Here is a 16,978-nt window from a genome sequence, read left to right as displayed (position 1 = left end):
TTGCCTCTCTATAATTGCTTTTCTGTCCCTTGATTCTGTAAAAGGTCTCCGTTGATTGGGGGATTTTGGGGCCGGGAGGGGTGGATGTAGTGCTGTGAACAGCCAAATGTGGATATTCAAGATAATATCGTGCCTCAGTTAGGGTGAATCGTGTCTCAGTTAGGGTCTGTTTCCCTCCAGCTCTTTGCATTTTCTTTGCTGATACTTTCATTGTTCTTGTAACATTTTAAAATATCCTTTTATGTTGAGGAGAAAAACTAACCTGAGTTAATTCACTGGTGTGCTGCTGAAACCTTGGCTGTGCTAAAGATGGACTTGTTCCGAGTTTGCCCACTTCCTAAAGGGGCCTGCTTATTTATGCAGCTGATTGTCAGAGGTGCCCTGCTGCTCCTTTAATGAACTGGGAGGGGTGGGTCCCAGTGAAGAATCAAATATAAATATAGATAGACTAGGAATAAAGCCCATTGTAGTGAAAATACAACGGGCGCTGGCAGGTCTTCCTGGAAGTGTCCCTCTACCCTTGCGGGTGCAGCGCCCCCCCCCCCCCGAGTGGGTAGAAAGGGTGGCAGATGTGCCGTATCGGCAGCGGGGCGGAGTATGCCAGGGGTCCCAGGGCAGAGCGAGGAAGAGGCGAGGGCAGCGTATGGGGTAGGTGTTAATTCATTGTAATAGTTTGAGGGGCCAGCTGTGCTTATCTGCAGTAGAACAGGTAGATTTTTGAGCCTGGGATCACTTTTAAGAGACTAACAAGATTTGGGGAGACAAAGGGAGCTTTGGTTCTTGAAAAATCATTCTCTGAAAGTCTCGTAACACCTTAGAGACAGCCAGATTGTTGGGGTTTAGGCCAGGCTCTCAAACAGGGTTTTGTGAAACCCTGGTTTATTTTATTTTATTTTATTTTTGTACAGTCCTGAAAGGGTTTCCTGTATGAGTGGGAGTTAAATGTATATATATATTTAAATTTGTTAGACATTTTTCGGGTGATGTGACCATATATGTTTAATGTTGACCCCCCCCCCCCCAACTTGCCAGGCCTGGAAGGGGTGGGCGTGTCCCCTGGGTGGGCGTGTCCACTGCTTCCCAACCCTATTCTGCATGATCGTGCCACTTCTGGGGTTTCTCAAAGCCTGAAGAATGTTTCGAGGGTTTCTCAACAGTCCGAAAGCTGAGAAAGGCTGGAGTAAGCTTTCAAGCATTAGCTGATAACGGGAGCTTTGCCTTATACCTTGACAATCTTAATGTGGCTTAGTTGCACTTTGTCATAGCTTTTGTGTTAACTTTTTCTCATTTATGTACTCACCACAGTTCTCCTCATGCCTGTGCCCTAGGAGTGGCACCCGTTACTCACTTGGGGCTCTAAAGCACAATCTTATGCAGAGTCAACGTGAGTCTGAGCCTCTTAAAATTTGATAATCGGATTAAGGCTGCAGCCGCTCTGCATAGCAAATCCCTGCTAAAACCCACCACGGGCTTTGTGCATCTGCTCCGAGGTCTGAGCTAGAGGTAAACTTGCCTTACTACTTCCATGCAGTCCTGATCCCTGTAGCACATTGTCCATAGGTGACGCTCTCGTTGTAGAGTAGGGTGCAAGAAGGGAATATAGTTTAATGGGTGGGCATGGGCAGCCATGCTACTATCGTAGTTTAAAGTGTAAAATATACAGTCCAAATATTAAAACAAGTGCATATAAACTGTTTCAGAATCAGCAAAAGTTTATTTAAGAGAATCCCACAAAATCTGGATTTTAACTTTTCATCCGTCCTAACTTCGGTTGCCTTGTATAGTTTCTGATCTTACAAACCTGAGCACAGAATCTAGCAACCCGGCACGTTGTCTGACGGTCCCTATTAGAGAGTAGATAATTTAGCTTAATTGTATTTGACTGCCCAGGTAACCCACGTAGCAAAGGGCTTAAAGCTACTGGGATAAAACAGTCCGGTCACTTGCCTTCTAGAGCAGGCGTGGTCAAACTGTGGCCCTCCAGATGTCCACGGACTACAATTCCCATGAGCCCCTGCCAGCGAATGCAGGGGCTCATGGGAATTGTAGTCCGTGGACATCTGGAGGGCCACAGTTTGACCACCCCTGCTCTAGACTGATCGGTTGGAGGGCTGCCCCCCCTCCATGTGCCGTTCATGCCAGATATGAAGCTTGCATTGGGCTGGAGATGTGCGTTCGGATAATAACCCTGTGCAAGTCCATGCGTCCTCCACTGGTCAGAATGAACTGGCATCAAGGACAAGAGTTGTTCCTGTTGGCGTCCTGATCCGCCTGTTCTTGTTCCGAAGCCAGTCGTGGCCTTCCAATGATGGGTCTTTGTATTCAGGAAGCTTCAGTTGGCATCGACAGCAGTTCTTGATTTTGTGTGTGTGTGTGTGTGTGTGTTATATTACGCATAACATGTCATTATCAAAGACTAAGAAAGGCTGGGTGCTGTTTCTGCCTGCCAATTTTGAAGCACAGAAAATTAATTCAGACTAATGAATCAAAACGCTTTGACTGCATCCCCTTGAATGCACATTGGGGGGGATGTGTAGATTGTGTATCCAAAGTGTGGGTTTGGGAAAGGGGGAAGGGGCTGTGGGGCAGTGGCAGAGCTTCTGCTGGGAATGTGGAAGGTTTAGTCCCCGGCATCTCCAATTAAACAAAAGACTCTTGTCCTTGATGATGATGAAGAAGAAAATGACCTTGATGAAATGAGATTCCGTCTCGGGCAGATCCAGGGGCCAAATCAGGAGTCTGACTAAATTTCTTGAACCGCTTCCTCATTTTTAGTGTTCTAATCTTGTTCTGATGTGTCCCTTTCCCCATCCAAAGGTTTTCACTAGCTTTACACTTCCTGAGGCTGACTGAAGGAAGCTCCTTGCCTGTGGAACTGCGCCACAAAGCCGTATGCGTGATGCTACTTTGCTCCTAGGATAACTCCGTGTAAGACCCTGCATGAACATGTGTGTGAGAGAAAGTGTGTCTATGCATGCGCTGTGTAGAGTTGGGGATATATGTGCAGTACTGCATGGGTGCACTAATCAGCGGTTCTCAACCACCCTAATGCCGCGACCCCTACAGCAGGGGCAGCAGTGGTGGTGTGTGCGCACATATGTGCATGCGCACGCTGCAGCTGCTTCTGCTCGCTGTGGCGCTGGTGAGCTTCAAGGCGATGCTGAGGAAGCTAGCGCCATGCTGCCACCACTGCTGCCACCCCTGGGAAAGGGCCGAACGACCCCTCGCGAGGTCACAATCCCCACCTTGAGAACCCCTGCACTAGATTGTTTATTGACTGTAGAGCAGGGGTAGTCAACCTGTGGTCCTCCAGATGTCCATGGACTACAATTCCCATGAGCCCCTGCCAGCAAACGCTGGCAGGGGCTCATGTGAATTGTGGTCCATGGACATCTGGAGGACCACAGGTTGACCACCCCTGCTGTAGAGCACACTGACAAACTTGTTTTTTGGTAGTCTGGCCCACTGCCAGAGAAAGAAAGATTTCCTTGCTTCATGATGTTCAGATGTATATGCCATTGATTTCAGCACTCCGTAGCCTCTGTGCGAGAAATGTTGTCAGGTTACTCCTACTTATAACAGCCCTCTGAATGAACGACCTCCAAAGCACCCTGTCGTTAACAATGTTGTTCACATTTTGCAACCTGAGGGCCGTAGCTTCTTTGGCTGAGTCAATCCATCTCCTGTTGGGTCCTCCTCTTTTCCCGTTAGCTTCAACGTCTCTTAGCATGAGAGTCTTTTCCAGTTTTTCGCGTCGTCTTACCACGTGACCAAAATGTGACAGCCTCGATTTAGTCATTTCAGCCTCTCGGGAGAGTTCAGGCTTGATCCATAACCCGTTTCTTTCCCTCTTTTGGCAGTCCACCGTATCTGTAAACCTCTCATCCAACAGCACATTTCAAGTGAACTAGGAAGTTGGACTAGAGAAGGAAATCCGGTGGTCAATAAATACTTCCGATTTGTAGGGTTGCCTGGTTGTTTGCATATAGCGACTCAACATTTGTCCTGCAAATACATTTGTGCAGTAAGCTTTCCCTTTCTTTTCTTGTGGCGCATTGAGGTCTGATGTGTGTCCGTTGCGTGTCTTTGTGTATGTGGTAGATTGCTTTGAACTGGGAGGCCAGAGGAGATGACCTTTATTTCCCAAAAGTTCAGATTATCTTTTTGTCCTCATGAAGATCGATTCCACTTGAATATTTAAATTTTGGTCTGTATGACTGTAAATAAAATTGGTCGCTGTTGGTTGTTGAAGTCAGGTTCGTGGCAGGGAAGTTCCATTCTGTTGCAGAGATGGATATAAATGTCGCCACCGAGGTGGGCGATAATATCACCGTTGTCCCTTCCCAGAAAACTGGGATCTTGCCTTTAGTTATTTTGGTGTCATTTGAAAGATGGGGAATTATACCGCATTCTGTGTAGATCTGCCCTTGGCCATGATTCTGAAGTTTCAGTTAGTGCAAAACGAGGTGGGTCTTATTTTGCAGGAGGATAAAGAGGTGGGGGATATCCCTGACCAGTCTTGAGTTGGACAACAACTCAAGACTGGCAAACGCTGGCAGGGGCTCATGGGAATTGTAGTCCATGGACGTCTGGAGGACCACAGTTTGACTACCCAAAAAGGCCATGGGGGTCAATGCCTTCTCCTGATGCTGCTTAATAATACTGGTATCCAGAGTTTTGCTGCGCCTGAAGCTGGAGGCTCCCTTTGCTCGCCATGGCTAGTAACTATTTATGGACCTATCTCCAAGAAGCTGTCTGATTTCCTTTTAAAAGCCATCTAACCTTGTGGCCCTTGCTACAGTCACTCAGAGTGAATTCCATGACTGAATTGAGTCAAGGCTGGTTCCCGTGAGCATCATTGGGGGCCTGGGGGGTTCTAGTGTTACGGATTCTGTCACATTTTGGACACGGCCATTCCCTGATTATAAATCTTTATTGGGCTCAGCTTGATTCCCCTTTCCCCTAAATCAGGGGTAGTGAACCTGTAGTCCTCCAGATGTCCATGGACTACAATTCCCATGAACCCCTGCCAGCAAACGCTGGCAGGGGCTCATGGAAATTGTAGTCCATGAACATCTGGAGGACCACAGGTTCACTACCCCTGCCCTAAATGACTAAGTCCTTAACTCCTCAGTGGAAATTCACAGGGAAGGTCCTGCATAGTGCAGGGGGGTTGGACTAGATGACCCAGGAAGTCGCTTCCAACTCTATAATTCTATGATTCTAGGAGCTCTCACCTACTCAACCATCGCAGCTGCCCTCTTTGACCTCGCTAGAGCGGTTTTTGAGATACGGTGATCAGAATGTTACGCGGTAGTCCAAAATCGGGCTACACCTTAGCTCTACACAAGGGCATTACAGTACTCGCTGCCTTGCGTTGTTAATTGCTTGTCTTACGCTGTCGGGTCGCATTGCTTTCCTAGCCTCTAATCCAGGGGTAGTTAAACTATGGCCCTCCAGATGTCCATGGACTACAATTCCCAGGAGCCCCTGCCAGCATTCGCTGGCAGGGGCTCCTGGGAATTGTAGTCCATGGACATCTGGAGGGCCGCAGTTTGACTACCCCTGTTCTAATCTGTTCTGAGACTCAGCATGGCAAGTGGGCTTTCCTATGGACCCACCACATGGCCTTTCCTATGGACCCACCGCATGGCATTTGCCACCTTCCCCGCTGCCCCGCAGTGTCCGCTTCAACCCCAGGATCGCTTTCAAATTGGTCTTAGCCAGTTCAGGCATCGTACCTAGCATTAGGCCGCTTTTGTTATTACAAGCAGGCGAGTAAGATTCCTTGAGCAGCTCATGCTCCCACGGGTGAAAGCAATAAGTGCTCTTAAGGGGCAGAGAAGGGCTTTTCATTCAGTATCCAGAATTCACTTCCTGATGAAGCCTATAAATAAATAACTCCGTTCCCTTAACGTGTTTCTGAAGACTGCTCGGGGGCATAAGTGGTTCAGAGTGATTCTCGATGGTAGTGTTTACATATTTGTCTTAGCAGATAATATTGAAAGGACCAGAAAGAGTAAAATATTTTGCTCCCAGTATCTGAAAACTACATGATATGCCTCCCGTCTCTTAGTCGATCATTCCCAAGTCTAATATATATCTCAGAAAACTGTACCAAGGAGTTTCTTTGGCTCCTGCCAAAAGACATCGACTCCGTCAGAAGAGCTGTCTTCCTAATCAGATCTAATCAATCAATAAGAGACGTGATTTTGATTTTTTTCCCCATAGCCGCTGTTTTTGCTGACGGTTTTTTTTTTTCCATTCAGTGTAAGTCAACTAGAATTGAGCTGGTGAAAGCAGGATATGCATTTTAAAATATGAAGTCTGAAGTGGCCATTAATCACATCTGTGTCTACCCTCAAAGATTCCCGGTCTACAAAGACTATAAAAAGGCAATACAAATTGTCTCTTTTCCCCTCCGTCTTTCCTATTATATTCTGGTTTGAGATCGGCTGCCGGAGTTATATGTCCTTTGCGAGTATTTATCGGAGGCAGGTCCACATCAGTAGAACGGGCTGGACAGCGGTTATTGCTGTGTGGATTCCAGAGAATAAGCACAACTGTTTTGTCGGCCCGTTGGGCGATGCTGTAATAAAATGTTTTATGTTGCGTCCCAAGGGGCGTGTTACCATGGTGGATTTTCAGAAGACAGTCCGTTCTCCCCTAACAGGCTGATTGAAGTGGACACTGCCCTCGAGTCAGAATGAGTCCGTTGGCTGGCTGGGTGTGCGAAGGGAGCAGTGTCACAGGTAGCTGCGGTTGTCCTGTTTGCCTGCTTGAAATGGGCAAATAGACCCGACTCCGGCTTCAAGCACCAATGCTTTCCACCGACAATTTGCAGCAGGTTTGCAAAAGAAACCGTCGCCCTTTGCATTAGCATAATAGCGTACTGCCGTCATATAACAATGATAATTAAATGGAGGCGAGGAAAAGGATATAAACTGCCTCGGGTCTCCACAGAGGAGAAAGGTAGGGGATGAATGAATTCAATAAAATAAGGGATTTTGCTTTCTGTACAGCAAAACGCTAGTTGTTCTGCTTGGTGAACAGTTCGGAGCAAGATGATTCCTCAATTTTTTAAAAAATATAGACGTTCCTAGGCTTGATATCTTTTTACTGTATGAGTTTTACTGTGGAGTTTTTGAGATTTTGCCCACTGGTGGTATATCAGGCTTCATGCGGTCTGGTATTTCCTTGTTTGCCACTTTTGCTGTCCACGGAACCTGTAGAAGCACCAGAATTACAGCTGATCTTTAGACTACAGAGATCAGTTCTGGAGAAAATGGCTGCTTCGGGGGGTGGGCCCTGTCATTGGGTCTCACTGAGGGCCTCCCTGTGCTCCAACCCCAGTTCTCCAGGAGTTTCTCAACCTGGATCTGGCCGCCCAACTCCCCCGCCCACCCCGGGTCCAAGGGGAGGGGGCCTGACAGCCCTAAGGAGGAGGGTGCTCACAGTTTACAATGCATTAAGTTCTAATCTGGCATTTCTGCATGTATGCCATTCTAAAGCGGCTTTAAAATGTATTCATTGGTCCTTTTTTGTGATTGTTGTCTGCCTCTGGATAATTTCCTGTGTGTTGTGTGTTTCCATCTTGAAAGAGACTTTCTCCAAGGACTGGGGTTAGACCTTCTCTCCTGTTTCCTCTCAATAACCTAGTCCAATTCAGTTCCGTCTTGTCCAGCCTAGAATTACTGCTGTGTTTTCTTGGCTGAAACACTTGAGGCTTCAGGCTGATATATTTGGGGGTCTTTTTTTTCACCCCTCCCTACAGCTTTTTGGGACGCAACAAAAATTGAATAAATCTTTGTTCATCTTAAAGGTGCTACTGGATTTTATTGTGTCCCTTCCCCTTAGTTTTACACGGCACCCCCAGAAGTGATGATTCCCACTTTATTAATCTAAGGACTTATTCTCTTGGTGTTTGCAGCTTGCGTGAAGATAAATATTCATTGCTGATTTAGGTGCATCAAAGTGGCCTAGCTTCTAGCTTCTTGGCCATTTGTATTCCTTCTGTGGTGTTGATTTTATTTCCTTGCCCCATTTCTTTTTTGTCAGCCAGGCATGTGCTGTCTGGCTCTGTTTTCTCCGGCTGCTAATGGGGCAGTCTCTGAAGTGCTGGTTAATTAGCTCTCTTTTGATATATGAGGCATTCCGTTTGGGGGCTCTCGGCTGGCACCATTCCTTCAATCTTCCCCAAAGAATTATTTTGAAACTTAACCTGCATATTCCTGGGGAAAAATCGTCACGGGCAAACATTGTATCCTGCTGTAGCCAGATCTGTTCTTCTGGGGCAAGAGAGAACAATTCTGCTCCATCCTCTACATGGCACCCATTTAAATACTTGAGGATGGTTGTCAGATCCCCTCTCAGTCGCCTCCTCTCCTGGCTAAACAGACCAAGCTCCCCCAACCTTTCCTCCTACGTCTTGGTCTCCAAACCGTCCAGCCGCATGTTGAAGACCAACCAAGTGTCATTCCAGGTATCAGCTTCCAGGTGTATCTGGAAAAGTGCGCATGCCCATGCAAGCTCATCCCTTGAATAAAACTTGATTGGTCTTCAAGGTGCCTCTGGACTCAAAGATTGCCCTGCTGCCCCCGATCCACACAGCGACCCCCCTGAATCTGTCAGAAAGACGTAGGAATCCCTTGATGTGGGTGTGCGTGTCTCTGGCTGAGCATAGAGGTTCCCTATCTGTCTGCAGCTATCCAAGGAGATAATACGAGATGATAGTTTGGGAAAGTTGTCAGGGCGAGGTAGTCACCTAAATCTCACAAAGGTCTGACTCTTTATGACAGCGGAATCGCTGAGGTTTAGCAGCTTGCCAGTCAGAGGGGGGCAGACAGACATACAGTGTTGGAGTGGGGCTTTCTTTGTGTGGGGCTTTTTGGGGGCACGAATCTCAGCTCCGTACATTCATGCGCCTTATTCATCCCTTTGAAAAGTGAAAGTTACCCCGGCGGGTAAGTCTTGATGTCTTTCTCCAGTTAAATTGTCGGGTTTCACTCTTCTCTAGCTGGGTGCATGAATCTTGCGGCTGGAGGAGTCATTTCTCATCTGCCTGAGAAGGCTCCCTTGCAGAAATCCGTCTGGGGAAAATTGAATGATGGGAAGCAAAGCACGGGCTGTACAAGAGGAGAAATAGTAGACTGGCGGAGTGAGCAAATAGCTTGTTTTTAGCCAAACCATGACCCTGGGTGCTCATGACGTCTGGGTCCTTCCTTGATCTCAGCCGCTAATGCTGTTGTCAGTGTGTGGCTGTTTGCCAAATAATCCCTCTAAGAACAGCGTTCATGTGATTGAGCAAGTGGGACACCTGCAAGGACTTGTGGGGGGACGACATCCATTTCCTCCTCCCCACATTATTTAATTTTCCTTCCTCCTGGCACCTCACTTTTTCCTCTGCTTCCTTCACTCCCTGCTATCTGCCAACCCACCAACCCTTTTGACCTGCCTGTCCCCATCTTCAGGTATTCTTGTTTCATCAATGCTCAACTATATAGAGGAGCTGGTTGGCCACTATGTGAGACAAGATGCTGGACTAGATGGACTTTCATTCTGATCCAACAGGGTTCTTCTAATGTTCAGTTGTTAGAAATGTCCTACCTTTCTGGTCAGTATTCAGGTAGTAAAAGATAAGAAGGGGAGAAATATGGAAATGTTGCAGCCTACGACTGTACAGGTGTCTGTCTCATTGCTACTGCAACACAAAACAGACATGGGTGCTCTGTTCGTGTGGGCCTCGCTGTACATCTTTATACGGGAAATCCATAACGTTTGACTTGGCTTGCTTTCTGTTTTATTTGTGGAAATCAGGAAACTTTCGATGCGTTAAAGTCATGGGGAGGGTAAGAGTGTGAAGTCCAAGAGCTTGGTAGCATGGTCTGCTCTGAAGGGAGGCAGCGGCTGCCAGTCATGGTGGGTTCTGTGCCCATTACTTCTGACTCATAGCAATTCCATGAATGAATGACCTTCAAAGTGTCCTGGCTCAAGACTTGCAGATGGAAGGCCATAACCTCCTTTCTTGGCTCAATCTGTCCCATGCTGGGTCTTCCTCTTTTCCTAGCGTTATTGTCTTTTCCAGTTGCTAGCAACAAGTTAGTAGCATCAAATGGTATTCCACCTTGCAAACAGGCCAAAATTGAAGGATCTGTTACGTTGTTAGTCCTGGCCTCTTAGAAGAAGAGGAGAAGTTGGGTTTTATATTTCATTTTGCTGATTGCCACTGTGGGTTGCTTAGGTAAATTTCCTCCAGGCCAGGCTGGATTCTGGCGGCGGCGGTGGTGGTGGTGGAGAAGGATAATTTGGGCATGAAATTGGGGTCACTGTGGGTAGGCAGGTAGTTGTTCCTGCATTGTGCAGGGGGGTGGACTAGATGACCCCAGATGTCCCTCCCAACTCTGATTCTAGGAGTGTGGTTTCTGGTTGCTTCATCTCCCACTCTTCGTTATGGGGGCTTCCAAAGCCCTGTCATCTTTAGTCATCTGCTTGCGCAGCGTTCAGAACACCCACCCAATGATCCGGGTTTTAACATAACCTAAAATCAATACTTAATGCATTTTGCCACTGTGCTAACAATGGTTTGTATCGTTCCTGGTTCATCTCGCTCCACTTTCTGATTTGCCAGCGGGCAGCATCTGCGTCTCGTTCAGTTCTCTTTCCTTTTTACCCAATTAGAACGCTTCCCTGTAGCCTATGAACAACCTGCCTTTTAAAATAAAGGCCTTTGTATTTAATTACCAGACAACGACTCCAGTTGATGCTCACATTGTCAGCTGGTTCTCTTTAATGGCAATCTTAAATAAAGCACCTGATGGATTCATCTAAATAAAGGGAGCTGGAAATCTGACAGGAAAGTGCTGTATAGATTTCTTCCCCATGCATCTCATTAAGTTCGGAGATAAATGCTTAACTCAGAGTTTTTGGGCGGAGACTGTGTTAACAGGTATTTTGCTCAAGGTAATCCCAGGTGGGAGGGAAGGCAGTGTGGTGCCTGATCTGGGAAGCCCTGCAGGGTGGGTGCCTGGATGGGGGATCATCAAGCCACCGTTCCTTCTTGCTTGCCTTGAAAGCCCTTGCTGGGGTCCCTGTATATAGACTGCAGCTTGATGGCATTTATGCAGCATGGTGTAGTGGTTAAGAGTGGCAGCATCTAAACCGGAGAACCAGGTTTGTTTCCCAGGCTAGAGCGGTGATGAGCTTTTGGTTGACGTTTCTCTCCCCGGTTAGCTGGAGGGTGGCAAGCTCGCTTGGGTTACTCACCTCCACAGCTTGTTGGTCTTCTTGTTAAAAGAGGCGGCTGCCTGCAGTCTCTTCCAACCAATCCTTGCAGGGCGCTCTTTTGTGAACCGCTGTGATTGTGGTTCAGACAGCAGGAAGCACAGCCAAGTCCTTGGGTCTGCCGGATTCTGGTTTTGTGCTCGTGGAAGGGCACCGTGAGGCCACGGATGGAGTCTTTGGTGGATCACCTCCCTCTGTCCTTGGCCAAGGTGGGGGTGTGGTTGACATGCGGCTGCGGTGGGCGGGTGTCAACAGAATTGCCCTGGCTGTCAGTTGTGTTGTGATGCCCTTTGTTCCTTTTAAGTCATGTAGCTTTTTTTTATCTCCTGTCAGTTTTCCTGCAGGAGGAACGCATGATCTCTGCTAAGCAACGCTGGCATGATGTGGCATTGGGCCCTCCCAATCCTGTGATTCTGTGTCTTAAAAAACCCTCAATTGAATTGAATATCGGAGCAGGTATAGAGAGCAGCTGATTAGGAAATAAGTTTGTCCACTGAATGGGGTAAAATTTAAATTTGCATATAAGCAAGCAAAGATGAGAAGGACGTGTCTGTTTATTTTTGTCTCCTATAGGAGAACATCTTGATGTGAAATAATAAATGAGCGTTGACTTGGTCTGGTTTTGGACTCTATGACATCCGTTTCCCCATCTTATTGTCGTCCCCCCCCTCCCCCCCGTTCCACATGGCTTTTGTCCAAGCAGATCCCAGGATTCCACATGGAACCTTTTTGGTGGTCCTTTTTTCACCAGTGGAAACACAGGTTGGATCCAATACCTAGCCATTTCCTTTAAGGACCAACCCATGGAGCTTCCTCTTACGGCATCAGACCTTTGCTCCATCCAAGCCATCACAGTCTTCCCAGGTGGGGGGCGGCTCTCCAGGGTGCCGGGCTGAGGTCTTTTGCAGAACCGATGGCCTAGTCCTTTTGACCGGGATTCAACCTGGGACCTTCTGCATGCCGAGCAGAGGCCATGCCTCTCAGCCACGGCCCCTCCTCACATTGCCGGCAGACACTGAAATTATACAATGGCTGAAAATATTGGGTGCCTTGGTGCCATTTCGAGGTGACCTGGCCAACTGATACCTGGGAATGCCATCTGCTTAAAATATTTTGACTCATAAGGAGAGCTAACAGGGCTTTCAGCTAAACGGAACCAAATCTTGGCAACCCTAACAATGAAAGTTATTTTCCTCCCTCGAGTAGAACCAGACATCTGTCATTCAGCTAGGGACAGCTATATTTAGAGACACCCCCACAACCCTTTTTACACCCACATTCCTTCGGTAGCGAAGGCCATCCACTTCCTGAATTTATTTCAGTAGCCTTATTTCCTGGAAGACTCAATGAAGGGGACATTTTCTCTCAAGCGCTAGCTCTGGCTTCCTTTTCCCAGGACTGTGGTTTCCAAGGCAAGTGCTGGCATAAGTACCGATGTGGCAGCGCGTCTGTGCCATGCTGCCCGGGAGGGGGTGTTCAGTTTTTTATAACTGACAAAGTTGCAGATGTAGACGGGGACCCACCCCCTCTTACATTTAAGATAAATTAGAGCAGGGGTGCTCGTGGGCACCTTTGGCATTGTGACACAGTGTGAGCAGGGGCGTCGACAAAACGGCTGCCAAGAGAGGCATGGCCAGCCATGCGCTGGATTATCCTCCGTTACGCAGCAAGGATCCTCGCGTTGTGGCGATACCTGTGGCCCAAGCAGCATATTTAAAAACTGACATGGTCAATCGAGTCTCCCTGAACAAATAGCCCTGCCTACTATCTAAAAGAGCCTCTTGTGGCGCAGAGTGGTAAGGCAGCAGACTTCCTGTGTGAAGCTATGTCCATAAGGTTGGGAGTTCGATCCCAGCAGCTGGCTCAAGGTTGACTCAGCCTTCCAGCCTTCCGGGGTTGGTAAAATGAGTACCCAGCTTGCTGCTGGGGGGTAAACGGTAATGACTGGGGAAGGCACTGGCAAACCACCCCGTATTGAGTCTGCCATGAAAACGTCACCCCAAGGGTCAGACATGACTTGGTGCTTGCACAGGGGATACCTTTACCTTTACTTTCTAAAAAAAAAATCGGCAGGTACCAGGAAAGTTGTCGGTGGGTGCCATGATGCTCATGGACACCGCATTGGGGTCCCGTAAATTAGAACCCTGGAAGAAGCCCCCCTCACATGAGGACATTAATGCCCGATCTCTACCTGATTGCAAAATCCAGAGTTCCACGTTCCAGGGTGCGTGAACTGGGTGTTTCCTGTGGAGCGCTTCCCCCTTGAGTCTCGCCTGGCACCTACTTGACGTTCTTTTAGGCGTCTTGCCAAAATAACATCCTTTCAATTAGGGAGTTTATCTTAACCCGCTTTTAAATGATCTGTTTCTGTTTTATAGGCAGATTTTTTGCTGTTTTTGACCAGCGTCTTGTCTTTAATATTCTCCTGTGGTTTTTGTCGCAAGGTGTCTGGAGCACGGCTCTGAAGAGGTGGCACAGGGAGATCCTCATTCAAGGCTTGACAGGGGGTTTCTTTTCATAGAATCATAGAGTGGGAAGGGACCTCATGGGCCATCTAGTCCAACCCCCTGCACCATCCAGGACATTCACAACCCTCTCGCTCACCCACTGTCACCTGCCACCCCCTTGAACCTTCACAGAATCAGCCTCTCCGTGAGGTGACTCTCTAGCCTCTGCTTAAAAATCTCCAAAGAAGGAGAACCCACCACCTCCCGAGGAAGCCTGTTCCACTGAGGAGCTGCTCTAACTGTCAGGAACTTCTTCCGGAGGTTTAGACAGAATTTCTTTTGGGTCTTCAGATCAACAAGGCTACCCGTTAGCACCTGCAGTGGGTGGTGGACCCAGTTTCTGGAAATGCAGGGCCTTGTCATATTAAGATCATCTTCCAGCGTAGGAAAACAGGATTGCGGGGGGGAGGGGGGGCTTAGTTCTCCAACAACTAGGTCAGGTTCCCAACCTTTACCATTAATGCCTTCTTTGGGGATTCTGACGGGGGGTGGATGGGGCAAACCCAGAATGGGTGTGGCAGGGGGCGGTGCCAACCACGAAATGGCTGGGCATCCCTCTTTCTCCATTGGCACAGGCAGTCAGAGACTTGTTGAAATATCTCTCCATATCACAGGGATGGGTTTAATGGGTGCAGGTTGTCTTACTGGAAATTATTTAGAATTCCCCAGAACTTGCAAGCCAGAACTGCAATATGAATTCATTTGATTTGTTATTTATTTATTTGTAACAGTTCTATACCACCTTCCCTTCCAGCTCCGGGTGGTTTACAGTGAAACTGTAAATATTGGCAGGATGGGAAGGGTAGCATTTCCTGCATAATCTTTCTCTTCTTTATTTAATTCTAGCCTGCAATGCTGTGAATTTTAAATGGGGGGTGGGAATAAAATCTGCCATTCCAGGCTGACTTCTTAAAACAGAGCTGGCCCAACCAGCAGCTGTGGTGTAGCATCGAGCGGCCTGTATGAGAGCCGCCCAGAGCTGTAAAGAATGGGCGGTATAAAAATCCAAATAAATAAACAGATAAATAAATAAATTAAATAAATAAGATGACTGGCTGTCTGCTTCCTGTGTTAAACGTTGTGTTTAACGTTTTTTGGTCGAGATTTGTCCAAAATAAATAATCTTAACCAGAATAGCTGCAGCTAGGTCCCAGTGAAATAATTTTCTTTAAAAAGTCAATCTACTTTGCTCCAGTGGTATAAATGAAAGAGCAACTCCTTGCATTTCAGCCAACGATTTCTGACCTCTTCCTTCTCTCCTTTTTGAACCCTCCATGTCCTGCAAGGAAAAGAGTTCTCACAAGCGCTGTACCTCCTTTATTGTATTGCTGAAGTCCCCGACAGCGAAGCCATTACCTGATGGGCTTTTTGAAACTTTGCTGTTCCTCCTGCAATTTCCATGTCATTATAGCCCTTTGCCCATGCGGTACTCCTCTTTATCTGAGTTCTGGGGGTTCTGTGTGCCCACAACTGTTCCGTTGATTGCGTTGGGCAGCTTAACTTCCTGCAGGGCTCTTGAATAATAAGTGAAAATATTCTGAAGCGTCAACCGAATGTGGCCACCGTAATGGCTCTGCAGACTGAAATTTCCCCAAATGCAGTCTTCCGCCCCCCCCCCTTCCTCCTTTCTTAAAAAAATAACTTTCCTTTCAGCCGATTGCAACGACTCCCCCGCGGCGTGGATGGACGGAAGAGCTGGTCAGCCAAAGCAGCAGCGTGACCCACCTTTCCAACGCCAGCGGGATCTCTTTGGGAGAAGCCATCCGACATCAGTCAGCCGTTAATCGGGTAACTCTTCCGTGCTGCTGTCGGCCTGTTGCTGGAGGGAGGCGGGGGGGTCTGTGATGACTTGAGTCAGGGCTGCCCAAACGGTGGCTCTGCAGAAGTCCCTGGACTGCAATTCCCATGAGCCCCTGCCAGCAGCACCAATTGTCCCTGGACTAGTCCATGGTCATCTTTTGGCCACCCCTGACTTAAGGCAAGGGTCTCCACCCATGCCTTTTTCTAGTGCCCAGCAAGTATTTCCAGAAAGTGGGCAGGGTCCTGTGGGGATTTTGTCAAGCAAGGCTTCTGATCGGGCACCGGAGATTGACGAGCCGTGCCAGTCGTTAAAAATAATATTACTTTGGCTGCAGCTGCCAGCACAAGGGCCAGTCAGCGGCAGCAGCTGTTTTGTGGCGGTGTCCGAATGCCAAAGATGCCCGCAGGCTCAAATCTTGGAGGCGCCTGACTTTGGGGGAGCACCCGCAGTTGGCGTTGCAAGAAAAGGGACTCTCCCCAAAAAAGTGGAGGGGAGCAGTCTTTCACTGCTACCAGCAGCCAGTGATTTGGGAAAGGCACAGAGCTCCACCTTTTTGGCTGTAAGTGAGGAGTTCGGCAACAACCTACTCATCCTTTGGCTTGAATGGTTACTGGACCTCTGCAGGGAAAGTTCCCCCTTTCCTTCCTCCCCTACAGTAGCGGTGCTTGGGAGTTTGAGGGACGCGTCGCAGACTGAACGCTCCAAGGAATGTAGCAATAATTGATTTTAGGCAAAAAAGCAACGTTTTTTAAAACAGATAAATGTAGAAAGCAACCAATGAGTTGGTTGCGTTGGGCAAGAACACAAAGGGTAAGAGAAAGTCATAAACGTGTCTGGTTTGCTGATCAGGCTCTCTGGTGCCCAACGTGTTGCCCATGGGTGCCAAAGCAGCTTGCAGTTTCCTAGCGCTTGATGAGTGTTTTTAGAAAGTGGGTGGAGCCATCACCCCCCCCCCCGCAGGGCCTGCAAAAGGAAGTTCTTACACCAGACATTGGGTTGAGGTCAATCCGAGTTACCTCTTCCCACCAGCCCCCCAAGCCTCCCTCCAACCATCCGCCCAAACCACTGGGCCTCAGTACAAATTAATCAGTGTTCCTTGTATTCTACCGTTCTACAATGTGTATTACTATCACTATCTTGTAACAATAACAAGGACAACATCACTATACTTGTACTGTTCCCATTTTATGTAAACCGCCCTGAGCCTTTTGGGGGACAGTTTATAAAATAAATAAATATTATTGTTATTATTATTTTCCATGCCACCCTCCCACAACAAAATCATAGAATCATAGAGTTGGAAGGGGCCACACAGGCCATCTAGTCCAACCCCCTGCTGTACGCAGGATCAGTCCTAAGCATCCTAAAACAGCTCAGGCCTTTGTTCATC

The 16,978-nt window shown here is 47.9% G+C and overlaps 1 protein-coding gene across 4 annotated transcripts in view; it reads left to right on the top strand.

Moving 5' to 3' along the window:
* Nucleotides 1-16,978, top strand: part of ALMS1 (ALMS1 centrosome and basal body associated protein) — a 72,372-nt gene that overhangs the window by 1,308 nt on the left and 54,086 nt on the right. For 3 of the 4 annotated variants that reach the window (XM_077301229.1, XM_077301230.1, XM_077301228.1), the window contains exon 2: nucleotides 15,441-15,575. In XM_077301229.1, coding sequence (XP_077157344.1) covers nucleotides 15,441-15,575 — 135 coding nt within the window. Of the gene's footprint in view, nucleotides 1-8,820; nucleotides 8,964-15,440; nucleotides 15,576-16,978 lie in introns of those variants that run through there. The other variant, XM_077301232.1, reaches the window with a different exon arrangement.

The sequence above is a fragment of the Paroedura picta genome, chromosome 10, assembly GCF_049243985.1.
Source record: "Paroedura picta isolate Pp20150507F chromosome 10, Ppicta_v3.0, whole genome shotgun sequence".
Taxonomy (NCBI): domain Eukaryota; kingdom Metazoa; phylum Chordata; class Lepidosauria; order Squamata; family Gekkonidae; genus Paroedura; species Paroedura picta.
Note: the sequence above shows the minus strand (reverse complement) of the source record. Positions and strands in the feature narration are given on the sequence as shown.